This window comes from Anastrepha ludens, chromosome 6 (genome assembly GCF_028408465.1).
Source record: "Anastrepha ludens isolate Willacy chromosome 6, idAnaLude1.1, whole genome shotgun sequence".
NCBI classification, from domain to species: domain Eukaryota; kingdom Metazoa; phylum Arthropoda; class Insecta; order Diptera; family Tephritidae; genus Anastrepha; species Anastrepha ludens.
In genome coordinates this window covers 9,760,255-9,786,885 of record NC_071502.1, presented here as the reverse complement: position 1 = coordinate 9,786,885, position 26,631 = coordinate 9,760,255, and the positions used below count along the sequence as shown (strand labels likewise).

Sequence of the window (26,631 nt, the reverse complement as noted above, 5' to 3'; positions counted from 1 at the left end):
TCCTCTGGTATCTTTGTTGACGACTGGAAATTTACTTCCGTTACGCCTATATTTAAGAGTGGAAATAAAAACGATGTTAGCAACTACAGACCGATTTCGAAGCTTTCGTCTGTCTCAAAACTTTTTGAGATAACAGTGAATGAAAAGTTATATTTTGCTGTCAAAGGCCTAATATCTACCAACCAGCATGGTTTCGTTGCAAGTCGCTCCACTGTCACTAACTTGTCTATTTTCAATGATTACTGCATTTCAGCCTTCCAGAACAGATCTCAAGTTGATACAATTTACACAGACTTCTCTAAAGCGTTTGACAAAGTATCGCACCGGATACTCTTGTCGAAGCTTGCATCATTGGGTATACACTCCACGTTTTTGTCATGGATCAAATCATATTTGTCCAACAGGCACTGCGTTGTAGCCGTTGATAATACGACATCCCGTGCATTTATTGCATCCTCTGGTGTCCCACAGGGAAGTATTCTAGGACCCCTCCTCTTTATACTTTTTATTAACGATATTGGTTCTTGCTTTTCGTTTGCAGACCACTTGTTGTATGCTGATGATCTTAAAATATTTGCGGTGATTAACAGTGTTAGGGACTCTGAAAAGTTGCAAACCGACTTGCACAATGTTCGGAACTGGTGCTATTTAAACCGTTTGTCACTAAATATTAGCAAATGCTTTCACGTAAAATATGCTAAATCAAACAATACTTTGCATACTTCGTATAATATTGCTGGCTTACCTTTGCAATCCGTTGAGGAAATTAAAGACTTAGGCGTTATTTTCGACTCTAAGCTGAATTTCACCAGCCATGTTAACCACGTCATAAGACGATCATATGCGATGCTAGCATTCGTTCGCCGTAATTGTTCTGCATTTACCAACCCACACACTCTCAAAACATTGTATTGTGCTTTTGTTAGATCAAGATTAGAGTATGCCGCTATTATTTGGAGACCGTACCAAATAGGTCTGTCTAATCGGATTGAGAGAGTTCAGAAAGTCTTTCTTCGTTTTGCGCTCCGATCTTTAAACTTTTCTGAACCTGTTCCATCGTACCGCTCTCGATGTTTATTAATTGACTTAAAACCACTTGATAGCAGACGATCTATTCTATCGTGCTCATTTATTATTCGCATCATTTCTGGATCTATTGATTGTCCTTCCCTTTTAAGTAAAATTCAATTTAATATACCCAGTATGAGGCTCCGACAGTATGAAACCTTTAAAATTGGCTTCTCGAGAACCAACTATGGGGTGAATGCTCCGATTCCTAGGACATGTGCAGATTTAAATATGTTTTTCAATTCTTCTGGTGCTGATTTTACATGGCCGTATGGCATCTTAGTCAATCATCTTAAATCGTTCTTTTCTTAGTATACTACTAAACTATTGTACATTAGCTTAATATAGTCTGTAAGAATGTATCCATTCAAAGACAATAAATAAATAAATAAAAAAAATAAATAAATAAAAATGGCCCAAAGAGAATAATCCATCGGAATCGTGTCTGGTGAATTTGAGAGCGAATGTGTGGAGATTATGAAGTCGGAAAGTTGTTTTTTAGTCATTCTTCTTGGTTCACTCGAGTTTTGTGAGACGCTGCCGAGTCCTGTTGAAACGGCCATGGTCTGCCACCGAAATGTTTGTCTGCTCATGGCTTCAAAGCAACCTTCAGAATACTTTCCCGATAATATTTCGCTTTTACCTTGACGCCAGGCTCGATGAAAATGATTGAAGAGCACCCATCTGCGGTTACAGCAGCCCAAACCATTACCTGTGGCGGGTGCTGCCTCCTGGTGGCCAATCGATGACTCAAATTCTCGTATGAACGGTCGATCAAATAAACCTTATCGTTTTGGGAGTTTACGAATTGCTCAATTTGAATATTTTTTCCTTAAAAAATAACAATGATCGTGAATTGACTTGAATCGGCCAAGAGAAGCAACTCCTTCCCTCTCTCAAGTGTGATTTGTTGCTGCTTTGGTGTGAGATCATGCGCCTTTTGGATCTTGTAAAGCTTGACTTTGAGATCGTTTTTCAGTATGCCTCTGCATCAGCTGCACGTGTGGCTTATATCTTGTCAACCACTGCAACTTCAGCAGCATTCCAAGTATATGTATCGGGAATCTTTATGCTGTTAGAACAAAAACAAGAAGCAATGCAAACACGATTAAGTAAAGCCACACTTAATTTTTCTCTCATCGTTTATTAATTTTTTGGGTTTTTCTTGTAATAAATAGTTAAAAATTATTTATTTCTTTTAATTTACCAAATTAAAAAAACTTATTAAACATTTTAATTCAGCGTTTCGAATTACCTTAGTAGCCACTTTTGGTTGATCAGGTCCAAGAGGGTGTAAATGTGTGCAAGGCTTCTCACTGACACTCACACTTACATACACAGACGTCAAACACCAATAACGTTAATAACTTCGACAGCACAAAACCAATAAACAATATATTTGCAACAACAACAAAGAAACCCATATTTTTGGCAAGAACAACAAGAGCCAAATGACATTCCCAGCTATTGAATCTTCTGCTTTCGCAACGTTTTCGTGCCAGTCATTCCAACTAAACTGGCCAACAGTTGATTGGCTGGTGCGTCGTCTGTTCATTTATTCTCCGTCGTTTTTGTTTTTGTTTTTTTGTTCATTTTCACTTACGCTAACGGTTATGCACACCTAACGGTTTTCGACCGATACTCATATTGGCATTAAAAAATAAAGGCGTTAAAAAGCGGCGCGAAGCAGCGGAAATTGTGAAGTCGCAAATTGGAAAGACAACAAAAACATACTAAAATAGAATTAATGTAAATATGAGAATATTACTCAAATGGCAATAACAATTGCTGAAGTGTGTGTGCGAGTGTAGAAATGCGTGGCTTTTTGGCTTTGTTTGGAATTAAGTAGGTTATGTTTGGGTTTTGGGGAGAAAAAAAAATTAGAAACGAAAACGGTTCATCACTTAACAATTTAATTTACATATTTACATACATATTAGCAGAAAAAAATAAAAGAAATAAAAAAATGTTGTGCGCTTCTCTACTCAGTTCAACTTTTATTTGAATTCGAATTACATTTTTTTGTTTCAATAAATTTTTTAATGTGCAATTTCCTTATTGAAATATTTTTTTTACAATTTCTTTATTTTTATTTTATTCTTTTGCAATTCTAAGATTGAAACTATTTTTATTTTATTTTTTGTTTTTGTCTTCTTGCAGTTCAATCGGGCAGAAATATACGGCATTTACCTTGCATTGTACGCAAATCGGGGCGCTCTGGCGTCTGTATGTTCGCCATCGATTGTATCAAACAGAATGGCACACATTTGGGCACGTGCATTGATCGCTTCTATTTCGGTTCGTGTTGTCAACTGAAGGTAAGTGAATTTGGAGAAGACTTAAGCAAAGTTTAATATAATTTTTTATTATTCAGAAAATTTGTGTACCCACACGGCATTAAATAACTAAGTCACTAGAACTTATTGACTCGTTTTGTCAATTCAATGCTTTTCTAATTTAATTTTGATAAATTTTTATGGAAATAGAATTCATTTTCTCACAAGAACCATATAAGTCCAAGTTTCAAACAAAATTGAAAAATAAAAATTAAACCAATTTTCACATAAATTTCACAAAAAATTTTCTACCAAAAAGCGGTATGCAGTTTTATAGTGCATTGTGACACAGTGGCTCAAGTGGCTTTACTTTTTTTTTATTGGCGGTATTGTGAATTTTCTCCCTACAAAGAATGCTCGACATTTCTTATTTTATTGTAAAAACTTGTATTGAATTAATGAATCATAAAGAACTAATGAAAGGGTGGTTAAGTTTCAAGGGCCGGTGTCGATTTTGAAGAAAATACAATTTTTTTTTTTAAATTATTGTCATTTTTCTTTATTATGATAATATTGATATAGCTCAATTACGTATAAAACAAAATATCGGTCAAATAACCGCCGCGGTCTCGTCGGCACACCTCCATCCGATGGTTCAAATTTTCGATGACGCTGAGACACAATTGAGGTTCTATGCCGTTAATATGCCGAATTATCTCATCCTTTAGCTCTTGAATTGTTGCTTGCTAATCGATGTACACCTTTTCTTTTAATTAATCCCAAAGAAAGAAGTCCAACGGTGTCAAATGACATGATCTTAGCGGCCAATTGCCATCGCCACGACGTGAGATTATTTGGCCATCAAATTTTTCGCGCCAAAGAGCGTTTGTTTCGTTAGCTGTGTGACAAGTGGCACCGTCCTGTTGAAACCACATATCGTCCACATCCATATATTCCAATTCGGACCATAAAAAGTACGTTATCATCTCACGATAGCGAACACTATTCACAGTAACTGCCTGACCGGCCTCATTTTGGAAAAAATACGACCCAATGATGCCGCCGGCCCATAAACCACACCAAACAGTTACTTTTTGTGGGTGCATTGGTTTTTCGGCAATCAGTCTTCGATTATCATTCGCCCAAATGCGGTAATTCTGCTTATTGACGAATCCACTGAGGTGAAAATGTGTCTCATTACTGAAGATGATTTTCTTCAAAAATTGGTCATTCACTGTTGCCATTTCCTGCCACCATTCTAACCATTGACGACGCTTGAAATGGTGAAGAGGTTTTAGTTCTTGGGTCAATTGCACCTTGTAAGCATTTAAATGCAAGTCTTTATGCATAATGCGCATCAAGGGTGAGCGTGAGTGGTGCAATAGTAGGGCACGACGACGAGTTGAGGTGGACGGCTTTTCAACCACACTATCGCGAACAGAAGCAATATTTTCTGCAGTACGAGCTGTACGAGCAGGCACTGGTGTTTTCACATCTCCTACTGACCCGGTTTGCCCAAACTTTTGCACAATTTTTCCGATTGTACGCACATTTGGACGATTAAATTGACCGAAAAAGTCATGAAGTGCGCGATATGCATTTTGATTTGAACGTCCGTTTTCATCATAAGCCTGAATAACTTTAAAGCGTTGCTCGATTGTGAATCTTTCAATGGTTGAAATTGAGATAGTCTCAGATTGAAAAATGTCTAATGAAATGCAGAACAAGACTTGAGGCTTAGGTGTGGTTCACATTCAGTATCGGCCTTTGAAATTTAACCAGTCTTTATAAGGTAATATCAGTTAAGCAGCTGAAGGAGAAAAAACGCTCTCTAACTTGAAGTTGCCTGATTATCCTCTTTCAGTAAAAATGCCATAACTCCCTCGTCTTTGCTCAGATTGCTTTCACGTTTTGTACGATAGCTAAGGCTACAGGCTTTCCAACCGTGTACAAGTTTTGAAAATCGGTTGTAAACCTGCTTCGATGTTTTCTTCTTGCCACTTGACAGTTTCAATGTCAGAGGGATCTGTTTGTTTTTTTTTTTGTTGTTGCTTTTTGATTTGTTGATTGAAGTTTTGACATTCAAACCACAATATTACAAAATATACCTTGGTTTCCCTACTACTGCTATCACCTTGTATTTACCAATATATGTTCATTAATAGATACCCAAATTTCATTTCCTAAAATTCTTCCTGCATTTCCCACAGGACGACGCGGCGCTTTTCGCTCCTGAAATCAGTGATAATAGCATCGACCAAAACACAATTTCACATTTTCCACACGAGTCGACTACACTGCCCACCAGCACATTATTCAAACTCACCACTGCCGATCCACATCACACAGTACAAAGTAGCAGCAACAGCATTAGCGAAACGGTGCGAAATGTCACACAGAGCTACATACAACAAAACAGTCACATTCACAGCGAAAGTAGTAGTAGTATTAGCACTAGTAATAGCAATAAAATTGACACGACGCCGCTCGTCACGACTAGCAGCCCAAAGCCAGTCAAATTGAGCACAACATTGGCACCGAAGCGTCCACCAGCACACACCACACATAAAAATTCTCAATTTGTTGTACGTACCACTGCCAAGCCCACTGTTGCACCTACAACAATTAAGCCACCACGACGCAAAACTACCATAGCACGGCCAGTACTCACCACAACATCTAGGCCCCAAGTCGATACGCGCGAAGAGGTGACTACACAACCAACGAAATTCGTTACATTTCAAATAGTTGAGACCACTACACCAACACCTACGGAAGTCAATTTTAAATTAGATGAAGTTTCAACTACAAAGCGCCCATTACTCACCACGCACCGTTATCGGCCACGGCCAACTACCACCGAAGTGCCCACGCAGTTCATAACTACAACAATAAAGCCAGCTGAGCCAGCTAGAACAACGACTCGACCGAGACCTTTGATTACACGCCGGCCTACCACCTCAAGTAAGAAACCCGCACAGACAAGACCACGTCCAACGGGTACGGTTAAACCAACCAGACGTCCGGTGGATAATAATGCCAATGAAGCAGTTAAACCCACTTTCACAAACATAACCTCAGCGCCCAGTGGTACGGGTGCAACAGTACATCGTCGACCAGCACCTACGACGGTGGCAACAACAACATTGAATAATGATGAGTTACTCACCACAATGCAGGAAACAAAGGTGCCCACACTTAGCGAAACGGTGCCACAAACGACGCATGCGCCCAGACCTCGACCCAAGCCCACAGCTGAGGTGGTGAAAGTGCCCAATCTAACAGTGAGTGCAAGCACTACAACATTTGCACCAGCGACAACAACAGTAACTACAACAACTACCACCAGTGCACCGATTTTCAACAGAACTACTGCCAAGCGACCAACCACTACAACCGGGCCCACAAGAACGAAACCAACGGCGGCGAGCACGAGCACAAGCACTACAACAACAACGACAAAGCCAACCACGCCGAAGCCGCACAAGACAACCACTACCACTACAACTACAAAAGCGCCCATTAGCAGCACCACACCACAATCGGCAACACTTACCACAGAGGCCGCTAAAATAGAGCCACCACAGGTTGAAATGACAACAACAACTCCCGGTTTGATAACGTGGACGAATGTTGATAACGAACCGACGACTATAAATGCCACCATTGAATGGGGACCAGGGCCAACTATTTCGGAACTGGACATTAGCAATAAAACTGCAGGAACTATAACCGCAGGCAACGGCACATGTAAGTGGTAAAAGTGGTGAATTAGGTGAGTGATTCTAGTATTTTAGTCAGTATCTTCAACTTTTCTGAAAACTGGTTTATTTGTAGGATTGAGTATAATAAGAAGCAAACTGAAGAAAATTTGAAAAAAATTTAATAATTTTGAGATTTCTTCAATATTGAAAATTATGGTGTAGAATTTTTTGGTATGAAATATCTGTTTAACATTTTTGCAACTATTATTTTGTTTTTTTTATTTTTTTGGATAAGGGATAGCATTAAAAATAAATTCTTTTGAGGGCAGATTTTTTTTTTAATCTAAATCATTGGGGAAAAATGTGTTTTGGTAATCTTCTAAAACCCCTAGACGGTTTTTCTTGGTTATTTTTAATAATAGTTTTCGAGTTCCAAATATGTAGCTCTGTGAAGTTAAAAATACCGCTCTAGCGAAACGCTTTTTTCAGTTTACTTCTTATTATAGTCAAGCCTACCAATAAACCAGTGTTTGGAAGAGTTAACAACACTGACCAAAATGTTTGAATCATTTGGCATGGAAACGCTCAGCTATTTCCCCCCATTATCTTAGATCTAAGCCTCTTTACAGTTATGTATATAAGGCATTCCATAGTAATTAAAATAAACTTAAAAAAAAATTAAAAAAAACTAAAAAAAAATTAAGAAAGTTTAAATAAAAATTAAAACAAAAAATTAAAAAAAAATTAACTAAAAACCCCATTATTTTAAAATAATCGAATATATATTCTCGACAGTTTTCACAACAGCATCACCCGCCACCAGTACCCTCATATCCGTTTCAACCAGTATTAGTGAAATATTGAGCAACATAACCTCAATAATGCCCAAGCCTGAGCGTCCCTCATCGGTAGTGAGTACTCGTCCACCAAAACCAAAGCCGACTAAAACAACAGAGAGCCCAACGCCCAGCACAACAACTACAGCTAGCACCAGTACTTCTACAACAACAACTACAACTACAACAACTGCCAAACCTAAACCAAAACCAACCATTCCCTCTACAACCACGACGTCCACTTCTACGAGTACTACAACAAGAGCACCCAGCACCACCACGACAACAACTGAGCCGTCTATTGAATTGGAGGAATCCTCCTCGACGACGAGCGCCGAATATAGCACAGAAGGTTTCTCAACAACAGGCGGTGGTATCTTTGGCACAACTGAGTACAGCACCGAGGATTTTAATAACACTCTGACGTCATCCACATCTGCGCCAGCAAACACACTGGAAGGCATGGACTACAGGCAAAGTGAGTGATTTATAAAAAGTTTTAAATATTTCTAAATTAGGTTACAATTTTGCGCTTATGAGAATCGGGGGATACAAAATGGAAGTTACTAATCATATAATTTGAAGCTTTTAAAACTTTATACTTTATAACTTTAACATAATGAAGCTCTTAAAACTTTATCGAGATTATTTGAGAATATATGTTCTATAAAAAAAATCCTCCAATTCCTTTCCGCAACAACAAAACCTTATCCTTTCCATCCTTACTCCCGCACAATAGTCAGCTCATTACTTGCATTGTGGCTGCTAAAACAAGCAAAAAAAAAAAACAAAGAAAAACCCACAGTTACACATTGCATCAGTGGCACCAGCAAGAGGAAGCGGGCAATCGCGGTAATAGCACTGGCACACTAAATTTAGCGAAGTCCTCAACCATCTGTGCGATCCTTCTGGCAGAAAAATATGACACACAGATGGTGCTTCAAGCAGTAAGAAGTACGAAGGCGTTGTTTTTAAGCAACGATAGGCGGGCATTCCCACTACTTAGGACTGATAGCGGCAGGCCAATCACCTACCCTGTCCAAACCCAAAACAAATTAACGAAACCAACGCAAGACTGAGTCTTGTCGAGGTCCTATGCTCCTAAGAGGAGTGAACAAGGAAAAACAAAAAAAAATGTTCCATTTTATTAATCGTCATTTGTCAGAACTCGCACAGAGCATATTAGAATATGAAATAGAAATTAACGATGGTAATCGGTCGGTGCAAGGTCCGGAGAATACGGCGGATACTGAAGAACCTCCCATTCGAGCTCTTAGAGTGCGGCTTTGACGACTTGTGCAACATGACGTCATGGGGTATGGTTTGCCTATGTCGATCACATCTTTTCGGTTGAACAGCCTCATTCACGCGGTGTAACTGGGCAATTTAGAGCTTCTTGTTGACCGTGGCATTCTTTTCGAGCATTTCCCAGCACACCATGTCCTCCCAGTCCCACCAAACACATGTCATGATTTTCTTTAGATCAAGATCCAGCTTGATTCTCGGCGCTGGCGTATCTCCTAGAGCCCTCTCTCTTTTCTTTGCTTCATATAGATGTATTTCTCATTTCATGTAACGATTTGGTACAAAAAGCGCTGTTTATGACCACGTGTTGCTCGAAGGTAGGCAAGATGCTGAGAAACAATTTGAAGACGACCTTCCTTACTTTTTTTTCGTAGAGCTCGTAAGGCACCCATTGAATGAAGGTGATTAAGAATTATTTTATGATCGCAGTTCATTTTTTCCGCCAATTCACGACTGGTTTGGCGACTGTTCTCCTTCAAAAGTTATTTGATTTGACCACTACGACTACGCTTACAGATATCCTTTTCATGAAATTTTCCATAATCGAATTGCAATCTAGCGGCCCTATGTCCTCGATAGCCTCACGAATGCCATCTTTGAGGTCTTGAATATTACGAGTAAAGTCGGGCGAATAATTCCTATCATTCGGAACAAAATTGGAACTGAAACTTGTTATCAAAATAAACTGTTGAAGGTATAGAAGATTTAGATTTTTTTAGACTTAATAAAATACCTGAAGACCTTCGGATTTTATTTGTGTTGATGCTCACCTATTCTAAGAACATATTTGCTGTGAAGAAATTTGACAAAGCAATTAAAATAATTGAGTAGCGTCAAAACTTAGCGAAAAAAAGAATTAACTACCGGTTAATTTAAATTATTCTAAGATTCTTTAACTTTTATTTGAAATACGTGTTTTTTTTAAGAAGTGGAAAAACTATCTTTATAAAAATAGTTTTATCAGCTTTATCGCTTTGAATTTCGTAACCTTGAGGCTACCTATAGAACTTGTGTACCAACAGTGATGACACGAGGTGGGGCAAAACTAATCAGCCTGTCCGAAGATTCCTCATTTTTTTCAAATGATGTCGTACGACAATCATAGTATTATCTATCTATCTTGTGAACTAAAAAGCTGCAGTACACCAACAGACAAATAAAAGAGCGCGTAAAGGCCAAAATAAAGATGTCCATCACTCATAGTCAGTTATTACTCATTACACTAATTTTTTTATTTAGTATAAAAGTTATTCAAAAACCATTCATTTCTTTTCGTCCAAGTGGGCCCTCTTTTTGATCAAACATTTTACATGAACTAACCTAACCATATAAAGAAATTGCTCTTACTTCTGATTTACCATTACGATACCATTTTTGATAAAAACGAACAATAAAATGTATTAGCTGATATTACAATTATGAAGCTAAAAATGCAAGAGGAGCTTCCTGTATGAAAAGCCAATTCTGAAAGTAAGAATTACAAATCAAAGTAAGACAAAGGCATTGAAATTACTTTACGCCTTTACAAATGCGAATAATTCGAGCCGACATTTGAGTGAGTCAAACAGTGCGACAAGAAAATCGTGCGATGAGTAGTGGGCTTTCGAAAACTCACCGCACAGCTGCAATTGGTGCTACATTCATGCACACACACAGACATGCACACAGACATACACACATACATGCATGAATGCATTTTTTTGATGAGCTTAAGACAGAAAGGTCACTGACTTCTTTGTCAGCCTTGATTTTCTACGCCACGGAACGGTTTGAAGGTCTACATCAAGGTCGAGCCAGCCAATCCTGTTGCTCTTTACTCTATTTACAGCCAATTCTTGCAACAGCACTTGCGGCACGTATTACAAGAGCACAAGAACGAAATAAGCGACGATTCTACTAAGCTTTCGTTTGTTCCCTTTTTTTTATTTATTTTTTTTTTTTTTTTATTTGTTTTTTTGTTTTTGGTGCAAATCGTGCCCTGCTTTTGTATTTTTTGTCTTATCATTTCAGCCGCCGCTTCCGCTTCAGCCCTTAGGAGTTCACTACTTAGCTGCACTTTGGTACTTTTGCGTTGCAGCGCCACTTTGTTGCAAGAACTTGTTGCGATTGTAATGGGTATTCTTAAGGTGCAGTCGTAACGTTGATTGTTGCTGCTATTTGTTGTTGTTGGCTTTGTTGGTAGCAAATTGCTGGTTTCATTTACTTAAGCACTCCTTTTTTTATTGTTCTCCTTTCTTCTTTGCTTCTGCTCTTCTTTGTTGTTGTTGTCTAACTTTTTTTTAGCTAGGCATTGCTGTTATCGTTTAAGCAGCATTTGGCATTGCAAGTGGAACAAGTTTTAGCTGCCACACGCTAGCAGAAAGCAACAAATTGACACAGAATAAAAAATACTAGAATTCGTGCTGAGGCTGACTTAATTTTTATTTGTAGTTAATTGGGCAAAGAATAAGATTTGTAGTGGAATGCATAGGGGAATTGGTCGATGAAGACATGAATCAGTTAACCCACTTAGCGCCAGCAAGATTTATTTTAATGTTGTTTTCTGAGCAGAGTAATGACAAAATTGATGACCCTCTTTCTGTGGAAGCAGCAAACAAAGCATTAAGGCATCAGTCGATAAAAACTAACAGTTCTTGCAAATTATTCTAAAACTGGTGTGATCGTTTTTTCTCCCACCAAGATCATGAGAAGTGAAAGTATAATCTATTTATTCGGTTTGTACTGTATTCTCTCTGCTGGTAGTTATTTACAAGTATAGTAAAACGAAGGATTCAAATATTTTTACAATTACTCTGTTATGGGCCTTAAGGTGCCGCAGGAAATTGAGTTTTTTGTTTTTTTAAATAACTTTTATTAGAGTTTTTCTAGTCGATAGAAATATATAAAAATAGGCCATTAATATCCGCGCTTCGAGAACCACACTCAATATACATTAACTTCTATCTGGACTCTGGCTGCTAACGTAACCGCCGAGAAGAAAATGCGCCGCTTAACTTTTTTTGTAAAATGAGATAAAATTTGAGAAGAAAGTTACACACTTTGATCCTAGCGTCTATTTTGGTGTCTAACACTCGCAATATCTCTACCAAACCCAGTTGATTTAAAAAAATCTAAGATGGTACTGCGCTAGCACGCGCATTTGTGCTTCTCTTTCAACCGAAATGTTTACTTCTTTTTCTCGATCTGAAGACCTATAAAAATCAAGGTGAGTTTTCTCAGCAGACATGCTCAGCTCAGCTCAAATGATAAAAACGGTTTTTTTCTAAAAGCGGTCACCTCTCGACAGGCAATGCCAAACCTCCGAGTGTTTTGCTGCCATGAAAAATGTCCTCATAAAAGACCATTTGCCGTACGGAGTCGGCTTAAAGTTGACTGGTCGGCTTCTTCAACAACATGAAGAAGTCGGCTTGTCGAACAACACCACAAGTAAGAGCAGGAGCTCGGTCAAAAAGCTAAAAAGGGTGCAAGCGTCAAATATATATAACTTCGAAAAAAATATTTGCAAGATAAGACATTTCCAAGAGCAAAATACTGTTTTGTAGATCTTAGAGCCGGAACCGTGCTCGGTTCCGAAGCAATCCGTGAAAATACGAAAACAGTCGGCAAACACGGCTCATTTTCAGAGTTTGACCACAATGAGCCTCTGGCAGCTCCACACTGTATCCCTTTTCAAGTGCGACTCTTGATGGCATGGAGTCAAGAGATATGGAGAGAATCGTTGGATTGAAGTTGATGCCTTCTCTGTTGTCCAATGCCGGACATTAGCCGCACCAATTCTCATTGTGTTTCGGCCTGCAGATGGCCTTTAAGGCCTCTCCTTGGATGAAAGCATAAAGTGGTGGTTGACTAACCACAGCATCTAATTCCGGGCATGAAGTAGTTGGAAAAGCTTCGGTGCAACAGATGGCCACAGTGCGTTGTAGTCTCTAGTTCTCCTAACTTTCACTACTCCAGACCAGTCTAAGGTTCTCCTGACTTTCACGAAAGAGAATCTACTCATCTGGACCACTGATTCATAGATGATAATAGGTCTTATCATAGTTGAGTAGATCCATAGGATTTTGCTAGAGAGAAGGACCCCATGTTTTTCCAAAGACACTCGTCTTTGGTTGGATATCTTTGTTTCAACGTGTGTCTTCCCAAGAAGTTTGCTATCTAGGACTACTCCAAGATATTTGCTTTCTTTGGATAGCTAGATTGTGACTCCTTTTAGCTTAGGCAGAACGAGTCCATCAAGCTTCCTCCTTCTGGCAAAGAAGACAATACCAGTTTTGGTGGGGTTTGCCGATAGTCCACTAGCACAGCACCGTGTGTCAATCATATCCGGAGTTTTCTGCAATTTTCTACAGAAGTTCAAAAGCGAAGGGTCCGTTATCAGACAGGCAACATCATCCGCATATGCTTGAGCGTAGACTCCCGAATCGTTTAAGGTGGTGTGTAGAGGATCGATCACCATGCACCAGAGCAATGGCGACAGCACATTACCTTGTGGGCAGCCTCTATTAAACCCGGATGACACCAGCAGATCCTCCTCCGCCCGCACTGTGACGATTCTTTGGGCTAGCATTGAACGAATCCAATTCACTTGCACCTGATCTACGCCAGGCCTACTGGCAGAGTTGCATATACTGTCGTGAGTGGTATTATCAAAAGCACCCTCTATATCCAAAAAGATGCCCATAGCGTAGTCCCTCCTGCCGATGGCTGGTCTACCATAGCAACAAGGTTTTGCAGTGCGGACTCACAGGATTTTCCACTGTGATAGGCATGCTGAAATTATTTGGTAGGTAGGGTGGTTGTCATAAAGACACACTTCGACCTTTCGCAGGTCCATTGTGTTAGCTTATACAAATATTTAAGGACTTTATTTTATAGAAGGAAGAGATATTTTGAAACCAAGATTTTCTACTTGTGCTGTTTTTACCCAGCATACACGCGTTGTCAGAAGTGATTTGGAGTGTGTTTTTGTACTCTTCTTAAAGTGAGGTCAAAAATCGAGTATCGCACAGGTATGTAAGCTAATGTTGCCTACCCAACGTAACATAAACCAAATAAAAAAATACAAAAGCTTTACAAATCCATATGAATACATAAAATTGGCCCAATAAACCTGACTTTGGCCGGCTATGCCTGGGTTACACTGTAGGCGACTGACGCACAGTCAACTTTTCGCGGTATGGGTACGCCTGCCAGCGCCATTTACTCATACGTCTGCTGGTCTGCCTTACTGCACGCATGCAACATGCCACATTGATGGTGTTTTATGCGGCGGTCGCAACTTTTAAATCAACTAACCAGCACCGTGAGCGACCGTCTATTTGTGTGCCTTTGACTGTCCACCACAAAGATTACACGCTTGTCTCGCATTTTCGTCGTTTGTCTTGCGCTCGGCAAATAAGTCATAGTAGTATCTCTGTTCATTCAGCAGCCTCAGCTGGCGGTCCTCATGCAACGCAATAATTGCCTCAAAACAAAAATCGGTCAGTCAGGCGCTCGTTATTTGTTCGGTTGTTGGTTGGTGGGTTGATTGGTTGATGGGTTGACGATGGCGCATGCTTATGGCAACTTTAAAAGAGGCGACAGCCAACGCTCTGTACATTGACTTAAATTTTATGCGCGAATGCAAGGCGCACAGATGTGCACACATACATAAATACGCTGTTATATGGAGAAAAAGTATAGTGTATATTATACGCACATTTGACCTGTATGGCTTGCCATTTATGGCACACAGATCACTGGCACGCACTCTCACACGCACACCTAAGAAATCTTTGGCGAAATAGCAGAACGCCAAAGCACCACTCACAACAACTGACTGGCATATTTACCAGTCAAATTAAAAAAAAAACGCTTATTTTCTTATCTGGTCCTGAATTTTTCTGCATTTATTTTTTTTTTTGCCGCACTTTTTCCACACCGCTCCTTTGCATTAACTGTAAACCAGGCTACGGTGCTCTGTTGCGATCGTTAATGCCGCAGATAAGGTTAATTGATTATGAACCTGGCAACGGTCTGCTGTGCGGCCTCTTCAACGATATATTGCTGCACGCAGGCATATGAAGGAAACGGGCATGTAGCATGCCACATGCAGCACGAAACGCATTGTACATATGTGCGCATATACTCAGCAAAACCATTAGCATATTAATATTTCCATATGGATAAGTAGATATTAGTGCACATTTTCGTATGTTTGTGCGTAAGCGTACAAGGCATGTTGAAAATGAGGAGTATAAAGAGCGCCGGCCGGAGTGTTTGTGGAAGCAGGTCAAATTGGAAGTGTTGCAAATTGGATTTATATAAGCCATGCAGAGAAATAGAATCATTCTAAAATGATGCGACGCTTATTTATTTCAAACCTCATGCATGACTTCATTGCTGTGTTCCTATGAGTCCCATAGGTTGTAGGTGGATAGATTAGAGGTTTGCACTTCGACCTCATGATCTACTCATCACAGTACCTCATCCAAACAGAGTTCCCCTTATTAGACTTAAGATAGAGTTGGGTTGCACTGAGCGTATGTGCCTTTCTTCTGGTTAAAAATTGCCAAGATGTCTCAACCTTCTCGGCGCTGTAGCGCTGCAAGTGTATTGGAGTCTCCTGAGATTGGACACAGAAACGACAAGAGTCCATAGACCAAATCCCGTTCATGTGCAGATGACTTCGCAGTCTGTAGTGGCCTGTGAAAATGCTCGTGAACATTCTCAGTTCAAGGATAAAGGAGGGTTATGAGCTTTTTAAAGCTCTTTTGGTTGTATCCTCCCAGTAAGGACTTCGCCCGGCGTAGCCTCATAGTTTAGTGCCTGGAAACCTCCCTTAACCCTAGCTCTTCGCTGTTGAACTTCTCCTTGGTGGAGTGTTGTCCCATAGCAAGAAGGGACTCGGGTCCTATTAAAGGCAAGGCTGCAGCCTCTATATACATACATATATATATATAATTGGCGCGTACACTCTTTTTGAGTGTTTGGCCGAGCTTCTCCTCCTATTTGTGGTGTGCGTCTTGATGTTGTTCCACAAATGGAGGGACCTACAGTTTCAAGCCGACTCCGAACGGCAGATATTTTTATGAGGAGCTTTTTCATGGCAGGAATACACTCGGAGGTTTGCCATTGCCTGCCGAGGGGCGACCGCTATTAGAAAGATGTTTTTATTAATTTTGGTTTCACCGAGATTCGAACCAACGTTCTCTCTGTGAGTTCCGAATGGTAATCACGCACCAACCCATTCGGCTACGGCGACCGGTGTTTAGGGACCCAAATTATACGGCTGCAATTTAGCGCTCCTCGTAACTTAAGTTTCTCGATACACTCAAGGATCAGAGAGGATTTAATATCACAGAACGATAGGGCCATGAGTGACATCTGACTGTCACTCAGAATGGCAAATCGTTTATTCCGGATATATCTGTACATAGACAAATGGCATACCTCTCCGATTGGAAGATGCTTGAAAAACTGCCCATCGGCACAGAGCGCTTGGCTCTGGGGTCGTAAATTCCAGCGCCTCCTGGAGTTTCTTTTCAAATCCAGTTTAGCTTAGAGTTCAGTTCAAATCTGAACTTCTTTTCGAATTCGATCACCTTAGTGATATCATCTCTGTGTAAGTAGGAGCCGCAGCCTTAGCTCTTCCATGTTTTTAGATGACATCACTTTTCCTATCCTGAAGCCTTACCTGGTAATATTCAGTATGGTACGCTTGACTGATTGTTGAATAACTTTAACCAAACTATATGGAGCGGTTTCGGTGGGTAGGTAGGTCTGGTGGCAGCCAATATGAGACACTAAGGCCTCTAGCGCTTTTATTACTGTCTGTCTGTCTGAATAAACGACGACTTTCCTGGTGGATAATACTCTTGTATTTAACGCTGTAAGCCCTTCCTTAATAGCAGTGACTTCCGCTTGAAATAGACGGAATGATTGCTGGAGCTAAAACAAGTAAGATACTTTGTTATCTAATCTTGAGCCATCTGTGTAGATATTTATTTCATTTTTATTTTCAATAAGGTTATTATCCCAATCTTCTTTCGAGGAAAAAATTGTGATAAAGGATTTATTTAAATTCATATCCTTGATAGTTCGAAACTCGATTTTGCAAGGAATATAAGAAAATTTCTCTAATATGGTCGAGTGACCCTTATACCAATACAAGTCCAATGGTGTGATATCACACGATCTAGATGGCCAATCCACTCACTGACTCACCGAAACGACGACGCTGTAAATCCATTGTTTCACGGGTTGTATGGGAAGTAGCGCCGTCCGCCGCCTTGTTGAAACCAAATGTTCTGGAGATCACGGTCTTCAATTTCTGGCATCAAAAAGTAATTCATCGTCGCGCGAAAGCGTACTCCATTCACTGTTACATTGGCACTAGCATCGGCTTTGAAGAAGTATGGGCTGATGATTCTTCTGGTCGATAGGCTGCACCAAACGGTTGTTTTCAATGGATGTAAAGGCTGTTCTTGAATGGCTTCGGGTGGCTCTTCAGCCGAAATACGGCAATTGTGCTTGCTGACGTAGCCATTAGGCCGAAATCGGGCCTCGTCTCCATACACCATAAGTTGGCCGGAGCGCGCTTTGAACACTTTTCACAGACCGTCGATTTTCGTAACACAATTGCAGGACTTGTAAACATTGTTGAGGCGTAAGTCTTTCCATGATTCAATGTGAATGAATACTGAAAAAATTATATTTTGAATTTGACTCGACTGATCACGAGTGATCTGTCAAGAAAACCAGTGTTCAACGAATTTCTTTTCTTCGATAATGTGGGTCTTTGTAAGTCCACAGAAAGGCTACTAATTGGGCATGTTTGCCCTTTTTTAACTAAATGGTCTGCTATTTCGTTTCTCTCACGTCCTTCGTGTCCAGTAACCCAACCTAATTATACTATATTGAAGTTTGCTAAGAAGTCTCAGGCAGTCATTTATTATTTTTTAGGTAATTACAGTTGATAGAAGGAGTTTGAAAGTCGCATAACTATCTGAAAATATGTAAATATTTGGTTTCAAGCTATATTTTTAGAAATGGTGCACTGTTGACAAACTTTGTAAGATTTTCGTCGGAAAAAGTTAGTTGCTAAATCGCTTCTATTCAATAACTCATAAGTACTTTCAAAGAAGAGGAGCTAAGACTGCAGATCTCACGCTGGTGTCACACAGTGGAACTACGCCAAGCCAATTCTTTACTGTTAGAGTACAATCCAAAGAGGCTCACAAATATCATAAACTTCTCTAAGAACGTATTGAGAATGCTCAAAGGCATTTCTTTCGGTTATAGCAGACTGCAAAGTCATCTGCACAGTCTCGGGATGCAATCTAATGATTGATTATGCGAACCGTCCCCAGAAACTCAATTACAGCTGTTTCTTGAATGTAATGCCATATCGAGAAGTTGAAGTAAGACCGGAAAAGAGGTGAACTCGCTTAAATCTGCCCAGTAACAACTTGGGCTTACCAAAGGAACTTTGAGAGAGCGCAGTAGATCTTAAGGTCGTAGCGCTAACCAGTAGATAGATAAGTGTGCATCTATGCATAATGGCAATAAAATGTATTTGGGCGGCTACTTGCGAAGCTTCATATCAAACCTAGTAATATTGTTCAAGTAATCTCCGTCCAGTCGGAAAATAGAAAAAGAGGAAAAGCGAAGCAACTCTTTCTAGAAATGCAAGAATAGTAAATTTTTGCCAATGCAGTACAAAGCATAGTTATGAAAAATCAAAATAATTGAACCCATTTTTTTTTGTAAATTTTTAGTACCATATTTAGAAGAAAGCTGTGTTACTACCTTAATGAAATCCACCTCAGAAATTTGTTGCCATTAAATTAAAAAAATATTTATAATTTCTATTATTTTTTTCCATTTTCAGTTTGCGGTCGCCGCATGTTCCCCGAACCACGCATTGTGGGCGGTTCGAATGCCGCCTTTGGACGTTGGCCGTGGCAAATATCTCTGCGCCAGTGGCGAACGTCAACCTATTTACACAAATGCGGCGCTGCGTTGTTGAATGAGAACTGGGCCATCACGGCGGCGCATTGTGTGGAAAAGTAATGATTGCTTAATTCACTTACAAACAATTCTTATTGCATACAAATATTTAATTGCTTTCAGTGTGCCACCATCCGATCTGTTGCTACGCATGGGCGAATACGATTTGGCAGAGGAAGAGGAGCCGTACGGCTACCAGGAACGACGCGTACAAATTGTGGCTTCACATCCGCAATTCGATGCGAGAACTTTTGAATATGACTTGGCGTTACTGAGGTTAGTGATTTCAAATATTTGTACTTGGCACCTATCTTCTGGAGCCTATGAAAAAATCTAAAAAGCTTCAACTGGAATGTATCTAAAAAAGAGTAAACATGGAATTTTGAGGTGAAATCCGGTTTGGCCATATTCAAATATGATCTGGTGGTTTTCAGTAGGTTACTCATCTGTAGAAGTGTTTCTTCTGCGGGTACCCCTGGTGAAAAAAAAAAGTTTACAAGCAGACAAATAGACCATTGGAATCCTCTAATTGCCCTTTTTAAGAACTTTTCGTCAACTTCTGTAAAAAAAAGAGTGATAAAATCATCTAAGGTAGCAGCTAGTGGGCTTAAATATTCGACACAAGAAATTCATTTGAAGTTTTACTACGAGTATATGCCTCTGAATATGACCTATTCAAGAAAATATGGAACAGTGTGTCGTTTCCATCAAAATGTTGCCAAGGTTTTTAAAATGAAGTATCGAAAAAAGGACATCCAGCTCTATGTTGAAATTGGCGCGGTGTAATACTTTTCTACGCGATACTTAAGGTTCTCTGTAGGGTAATTTTAAACAGAAGTAGTGCAAAACCTCATGCCGCCTTACGGAAACAGCAAGCTGCGTTTTATCAAAACAAGGCGCCTATAGATCAAATAACAACGCTAAACCAATGAACTGCAACAGCCGCTGCGCCTAATCTTTGTGGGTTTTGAAAAAGCAAAAGCACATGAGATTCACTTGAACGCAGAGGTACACCGGTTAAAATATGCAACCTAATTAAAACACAATACTTGGAGCTCAAGAGGTTATGGGTTCGAATCCCAAGTACAGCACGGTCCTCGCACTTTTCCAAATTTAGCTGTTCCTAAAAAACAACAATCTCATTCCTCAACCCGAACAACTTTTCCTTCCATCCTTATTCCTGCACAATAGTCAGCGCCTTATTTGCATTGTGACTGTTAAGGAAAAGAAACAAAGAAAAACACACAGTTACACATTGCATCAGTGGCATCAGCCAGAGAAAGTGGGCAACCGCGATAATAGCACAGACACAGCAAATTTAGCGAAGTCCTCAACCATCTGTGCGATCCTTCTGGCAGAAAAATGTGAAACACAGATGGCTCTCCAAGCAGTGAGAAGGCATTGCTCCTAAGCAAGGACAGGTGGGCATTCCTGCTATTTAGGACTGGTAGCGGCAGGCTAATCACCTACCCTGTCAAAAATCAAAATAGATTAACGAATCCAACGCAAGACTGAGTCTTGTCGAGGCTCTATGCTCCCGAGAGGAGTGAACAAGGAAAAAATCAAATGCATAATTCTTAATAATAACACCTTGTCGGACTTAATTAAAACTACTGCTGAAGTATAGGGGGCCCATATTTCCTGCCTTGCTATTTTTAGTTGTTATGGACGACATCTTAAATGCTGCTCTAGATAAAGAACCAAAAATAAATACTATATACTTTGGCACCCTGATGACTCAGCTCTGCTGTTCAAACCCAGAGCAAACATGCAGAAGCAGGTCGATGAGCTGATCACTGAATTAAAAATAAACGTTTCTAAAACAAAATCTATGAACTTGAATACTCAGCAGCACATAGACTGTGCCATATCTAGGCAAACCTGTTAGAAAAATAGACGAGTTTTCATACCTAGGAAGCCAATATACGCAAGATGGCAGTGCAAATCAAGATATTAAGAACAGAATAAGAAAAGCTAAGCGCTTTTTACCTCCTTAAATAAAATATGGTACGCTACGAATATTTCAAAGTAGACCAAACTTCGTATTTTCAATTCAAATGGGAAATCGCTTTGGTTTATGGGGGCAAAACATGGCACATGTCGGCGGCAAGCACCAGAAAACTTCAAGCATTCATCAATCGATGACTCAGAGTCATTTTCTGTATATGGTGGCCAGATAGTACTTGGGTGTCAAACCAAGAAATGGTGGTAAACAACAGCTGATTCATTTGTAAATCCGAGAGCGCAAATGGAGTTGAATAGGCCATAAACTACGGAAACTTGCTTCCGAAGTAAGCAGATTGGATCTCGATTAAAATCCAAGCTGATTGCGCAGAAGTGGACGATTTCGGGGCTCACAGAAACGCAGTCTTAGTAATGAAATCAGCGCCACCGAACTTAATACGACGTGGTCTCATGTCCAGGCAAAGGCTGAAAACCAAAGCGATTTTAAAACATTTGTGAAGACACTATGCGCCCACCAGACGACGCTATAGCAACTAATTATTTTTATTATTATAAACCTTTGAAGGCTACATCCTGCGTATTACACCGTGTGACAGCAAAAGCTATTAAGTTCATTAGGATATTCAGCTTTGTTCAACGCGAAAGCACTTTACCAATCGATTGTCTGCTTTGTCCAAAGTAGCACTTGTTGGTAAGAAAGATTCCCCGTTGGATTTTAAGGCTGATATGATTATCGGTGTTAATACTGGTTCCTGTGAAAAAACCAAATGAACAATTCTCGTAAAACTTCAAAATGTTAACTGTAAACAGTGACGTGGGCGCCAATACGCGTGTACGCCGTCTGTTTGTTTGTCGATAGGAGTTACTTTGTCTCGTCCTCGTTCACCACCAGACCTATTCGCAAGATAGATCCGTGTGTAAAAGTCCACGCAAGTGGGAAAGTCTTTGATCGCTACCCACCTGGAAGTAGCCAGGACGATCTTCTGCATGCAGTTCAAGCAGCTTAGAACTGTCCAGGATATGAGGTTATGCGTTTCTTAATAACTAATTTTTCCTTTACATCGGCTTCCAATGTCTCAATCGAAGCTGGTTTATCCACAAAACATTTAGACTTTACATACCCACACGGATAAAAGTTCAAGGGTGTGATATCACACGATCTTGTTGGAAAACCCACTAGTCCGAGATGAGTGATAAGTTGTTCACCAAAACGACGACGCAGTAAATCCATTGTTTCACTGGCTGTATGACAAGTAGCGCCATCCGCTGCCTTATTGAGACCAAATGTTGTGAAGAATGAATGCGTGGGCTTCAATTTCAGGCATCAAAACGCCGTTTATTAGCGAACGCCATTCACTGTTACATTGCCGCCAGCCTAGGCTTTGAAGAAGTATGGACTGATGATTCTTCCGGTCAACTGGCTGCACTAAATAGTTGTTTTAAATAGTTGTAATGGGGTTGCTCTACAGCCCGAATACGGCAATTTTGCTTATGGAGGTAGCCATGAAGCCAAAAATGGGTATCATCGCTTTGCACAGTGGTCCGGCGGCCGGACAAAATTCATTTTTGAAATAAAAATTTGATAATGCAGATGTTTTCTTAAATATTCAAGGCAGATTTCCTGAAAATATTACTTAATTTAAAAAATTTTTCATTGTAGTTTTTTGACTTTAAACATGAAATTGTATGCAAATCGTACTTCATACAAGAGTTTCATTTTCATGTCTGCAAATAAATATTACCATTTGATTGTTAACCAAATATTGAAAAAAGAAGATAATTGAATATATTACCGGAAACAGTAATAATTCTCTTAAGTTGTGGTACAAAATCCAATTTTTTTTTTTTGAAATTTTAAAATTTTTCGAAATTTTTTTTTAAAGATCATTTTTTCGAGTGGTCCACCCCGGTCCACTTGAAAACAACATGAGTGATGTAGCCACATATTTCAGCTATGATCTTAAACTGAAACCTGTTGCGCAAATTAAAAATAATGTAGCTTTTGTGCATTTACCCACAGGCAAAACGTTACATATGGCTTATGCAATTTTGGGTAAAAGACAGAAAAAGGCATCACAGACCCCATCAGCATTAAGAGACAACTAAAACAAAAAAAAAAAAAATTTTTAAATTAAAAATAAAAAAAAATTTAAAAATTAAAAAAAAAAATTTAAAAAAATAAAAATAAAAAAAATCTAAAAACAAAAAAACATGAGGAGAAAATAACCTTACCGTAAACCTCCACGTGGTACTCTCTGGGATCGTGAAAAATGTAAAACTGAACTCACCAGCTAATTACGGAAGTAAAAATGTATTTATAGTATTCAATGAATTTAAAATTTGCGAAAACTAAGGTCAGATTCGTCATCACTGATCCTTAAAACCCCTAAATATATATTTTCAGCTTAATTAAATGAGTTTTTGAATTTTGTCCGCCAACGCCTTCTGGTCGGACCACTGTGCTTTGGCCTGAGCGCGCGATGAACACCTTTCATAGAGCGTCGATTTTCGTAAAACAATTGCACGATTGGTAAACGTAGTTGAGGTCACCGTAGCCGAATGGGTTGGTCCATGACTACCATTCGGAATTCACAGAGAGAACGTAGATTCGAATCTCGGTGAAACACGAAAAAATTATGAAAAACATTTTTCTAATAACAGTCGCCCTCCGAGTGTATTTCTGCCATGAAAAAGCTCCTCATAAAAAATATCTGCCGTTCGGAGTCGGCTTGAACTGTAGGTCCCTCCATACGTAGTTGAGTTGAATACTGAATTCATTATTTAGTTTGACAGTCACATCAAACGCGTCACGTCACGCGTAATCTGTTAAAAAAGGCATATTGGAAAACATGCCTTCAGTCTGCTCACCCTTTACTTGTATAAAAATATTCTAATATCAACAAGAAATATTTGCAAACATAACGAAATTCGAGTGCCGCTGCATTTTTAAATATTTCCTACACTGGTTGTTTCACTTTCAGATTCTATGAGCCAGTAGTCTTCCAACCCAACATCATACCCGTTTGTGTGCCCGGCAGTGATATTGACTTTGTCGGCCAGACGGCCTTCGTCACCGGTTGGGGACGTCTCTACGAGAATGGACCGCTGCCAAGCGTGCTGCAAGAGGTTGCTGTGCCAGTCATCAACAACACCATCTGCGAATCCATGTATCGGGCGGCCGGCTTCATTGAACACATACCACACATCTTTATCTGTGCTGGATGGAAGAAAGGTGGCTACGATTCCTGTGAAGGTGTGTATATATACGGACATGTTTATTAATATGCACAATTATGAGTAATAATTACAATTATGAGTAAAAATCACAATTATGCGTAAAAATGGCAATTAATTATTTCTTCAATTACATTTTTCGCGCATGCTAAGGTGACTCTGGCGGTCCAATGGTGCTGCAGCGCGAGGAGGATAAACGTTTCCAACTGGGTGGCGTCATTTCGTGGGGTATCGGTTGTGCGGAAGCCAATCAGCCAGGCGTCTACACGCGCATCTCTGAATTTAGAGACTGGATTAATCAAATTCTGCAATTCTAAACTCAAACCAGGATAGAGCAAACTTCAATAACGTAGAAAACTCAAACTCAAACTCAAACATACATACATACACACATACCTACTGGGGTATTTGTATTTATAGAGTAAAAATGATTTTTGTATTATTTAATAATTTTAAATATGTAATGTAGTTCAACTGCCCACACACTTTACTTTATTGCTCATCTACGTAACTCTCCTTTGCACACACACACACGCACACAAATAATTATTTGCTGCTTCTATGCAAGCATTTAATTCACAAAAAATGGTAAAAGGTTTTTGTAGAGTAATGCAGTTAGTAAATACGAATTCTTTATAATTAGCGCAACATACTTGTGTGTATGTGTGTGGAAAAGCATAACAACAAAAATAACAAAACTCGTGCTTTGGTTATAGGCGCAGCCATTGGTGTGCGCTTTTATAGCCACTTGGGCGCAGTTTTATAATCAAAGCAACGACTTGTAGCAATTTCCGCCCCTCTCCTCCTCGAATTAAATCTATAGGCTCGATTCAGAATAAACAAAGGCATTTAAATGAATAGTTTTAGTTACATATAATTAAATAAATTAATAAATGCAAATGTGATGTGGATGCGAAATGTTCATTAAATCATAATTTATGTCATTCACAAAAAAAACAAAAAGAACAAAAAAAAAAAATTTTTTTAACAAGCATATAAATATATATTTACGAGTAAAAATGAATCAATCTACCAACCAATCAATGGGCTTTTTAGCCTGAGTGTTTTAGGAGCCACCAAATCTCTTGGTGCTCCTTGGCCCAACCAATTCAACCAATCAACACTTGCGCGCATTTGTTGGCATTTTGCGTTTTTTTCGGGCTTCACCCAAATTAGTTGATATTTCATAGCTTTTACATCCATATTTTTTATTTCATTATTATATTTTACGTAAGTTATTCTTGGTCGCAACCGAAAATGCACGAAAAATTTTCATAAAGCAAACAAAAAAAGGCATTTAGAGACACCCTTGTTGTATATATTTAAATATAAATAAAAATAGTTGTTAATTAGTATTCCAATGCTGTATTTAAATAAATTAATTTAGTTCTAATGCGATATTAAAATATTTAGTAATTTTATAAATTTAGTTATTAATATCTCTATACATACTTACATAAATCTTGCAATAATGTACTTTGTACTTAGTATTTTATTTTTATTTTTTTTTTTAATTGCATTTGCATTGAAAATGTTTTCTAAAAACATATTTCAGTCATAATTCACCTTCGTGTTATTTATTAATTAAAATCAAACTAAAATTTCAAAAAAAACAAAAAAAAACACAAAAAAAGAAACACAAATCATTAGCTTATAAGTTGAAAGGCTAATTTTAAATGCATTTACTCATCAACGAATATTGACTAAATTATTGCAAATAAAGTGTAAAACGAAATTTTAACACAGATATTGCCTTTGACTTTCTTGACTTTGAAGGGTTTTCAAAAAAGTTCAGAAGTAACAAATAAGACTAGGTAATAAACCGGTTTTAAACTCTGCGCCTGTGTAATCGCTTGGAACCAGTGACACGCAGTGGATAAAGCTACAGACATGCCAAAATACTGCCATTCGGATAGCGACCGGTTGCCTCTTGATGTCCCCTCTTCAACACCTTCACAATGAGGCACAGATGCTCAATGTAATGGAGCACAACAAACTGCTCAGCAAGCAGTTCCTGTTAGGGTACTACCGTTTCACCTTTTTCTCCCTTACAGACACCTGCTTGAGCCAGGACCGCCTCCTAGGCACGTCAGGAGACACCTTTTAAACTACGCCGACGAGATCTAGGGCAAAACTGGCCTAAATCTACTGGACCAGACAGTGTTTAGACAGATATTAAACGACATTCACCGGGACACCGTCACCACCTTCTTAAACTCTCGACCACCGAATGCCGTAATCGGAGTCCAACTA

General features: G+C 39.2%; 1 protein-coding gene across 1 annotated transcript; it reads left to right on the top strand.

The window, feature by feature from the left end:
* The first annotated feature begins 3,268 nt into the window (after positions 1-3,268).
* On the top strand, positions 3,269-24,698 carry LOC128868875 (serine proteinase stubble). Its single transcript, XM_054111431.1, has 8 exons — positions 3,269-3,386; positions 5,555-5,750; positions 5,835-7,094; positions 7,832-8,362; positions 19,061-19,238; positions 19,303-19,455; positions 24,126-24,397; positions 24,532-24,698. The coding sequence occupies exons 1-8, from the start codon at positions 3,297-3,299 to the stop codon at positions 24,693-24,695; spliced, it is 2,844 nt and encodes a 947-aa protein (XP_053967406.1). The 5' UTR covers positions 3,269-3,296; the 3' UTR covers positions 24,696-24,698.
* The last annotated feature ends 1,933 nt before the right edge of the window (positions 24,699-26,631 follow it).

Coding starts and splice junctions, on each gene's coding strand:
- LOC128868875 (XM_054111431.1), top strand. CDS start 3,297: ATGTTCGCCATCGATTGTATCAAACAGAATGGCACACATTTGGGCACG. Junction 3,387..5,554: donor GTTCGTGTTGTCAACTGAAG/GTAAGTGAATTT, acceptor CATTTCCCACAG/GACGACGCGGCGCTTTTCGC. Junction 7,095..7,831: donor AACCGCAGGCAACGGCACAT/GTAAGTGGTAAA, acceptor TAATCGAATATA/TATTCTCGACAGTTTTCACA.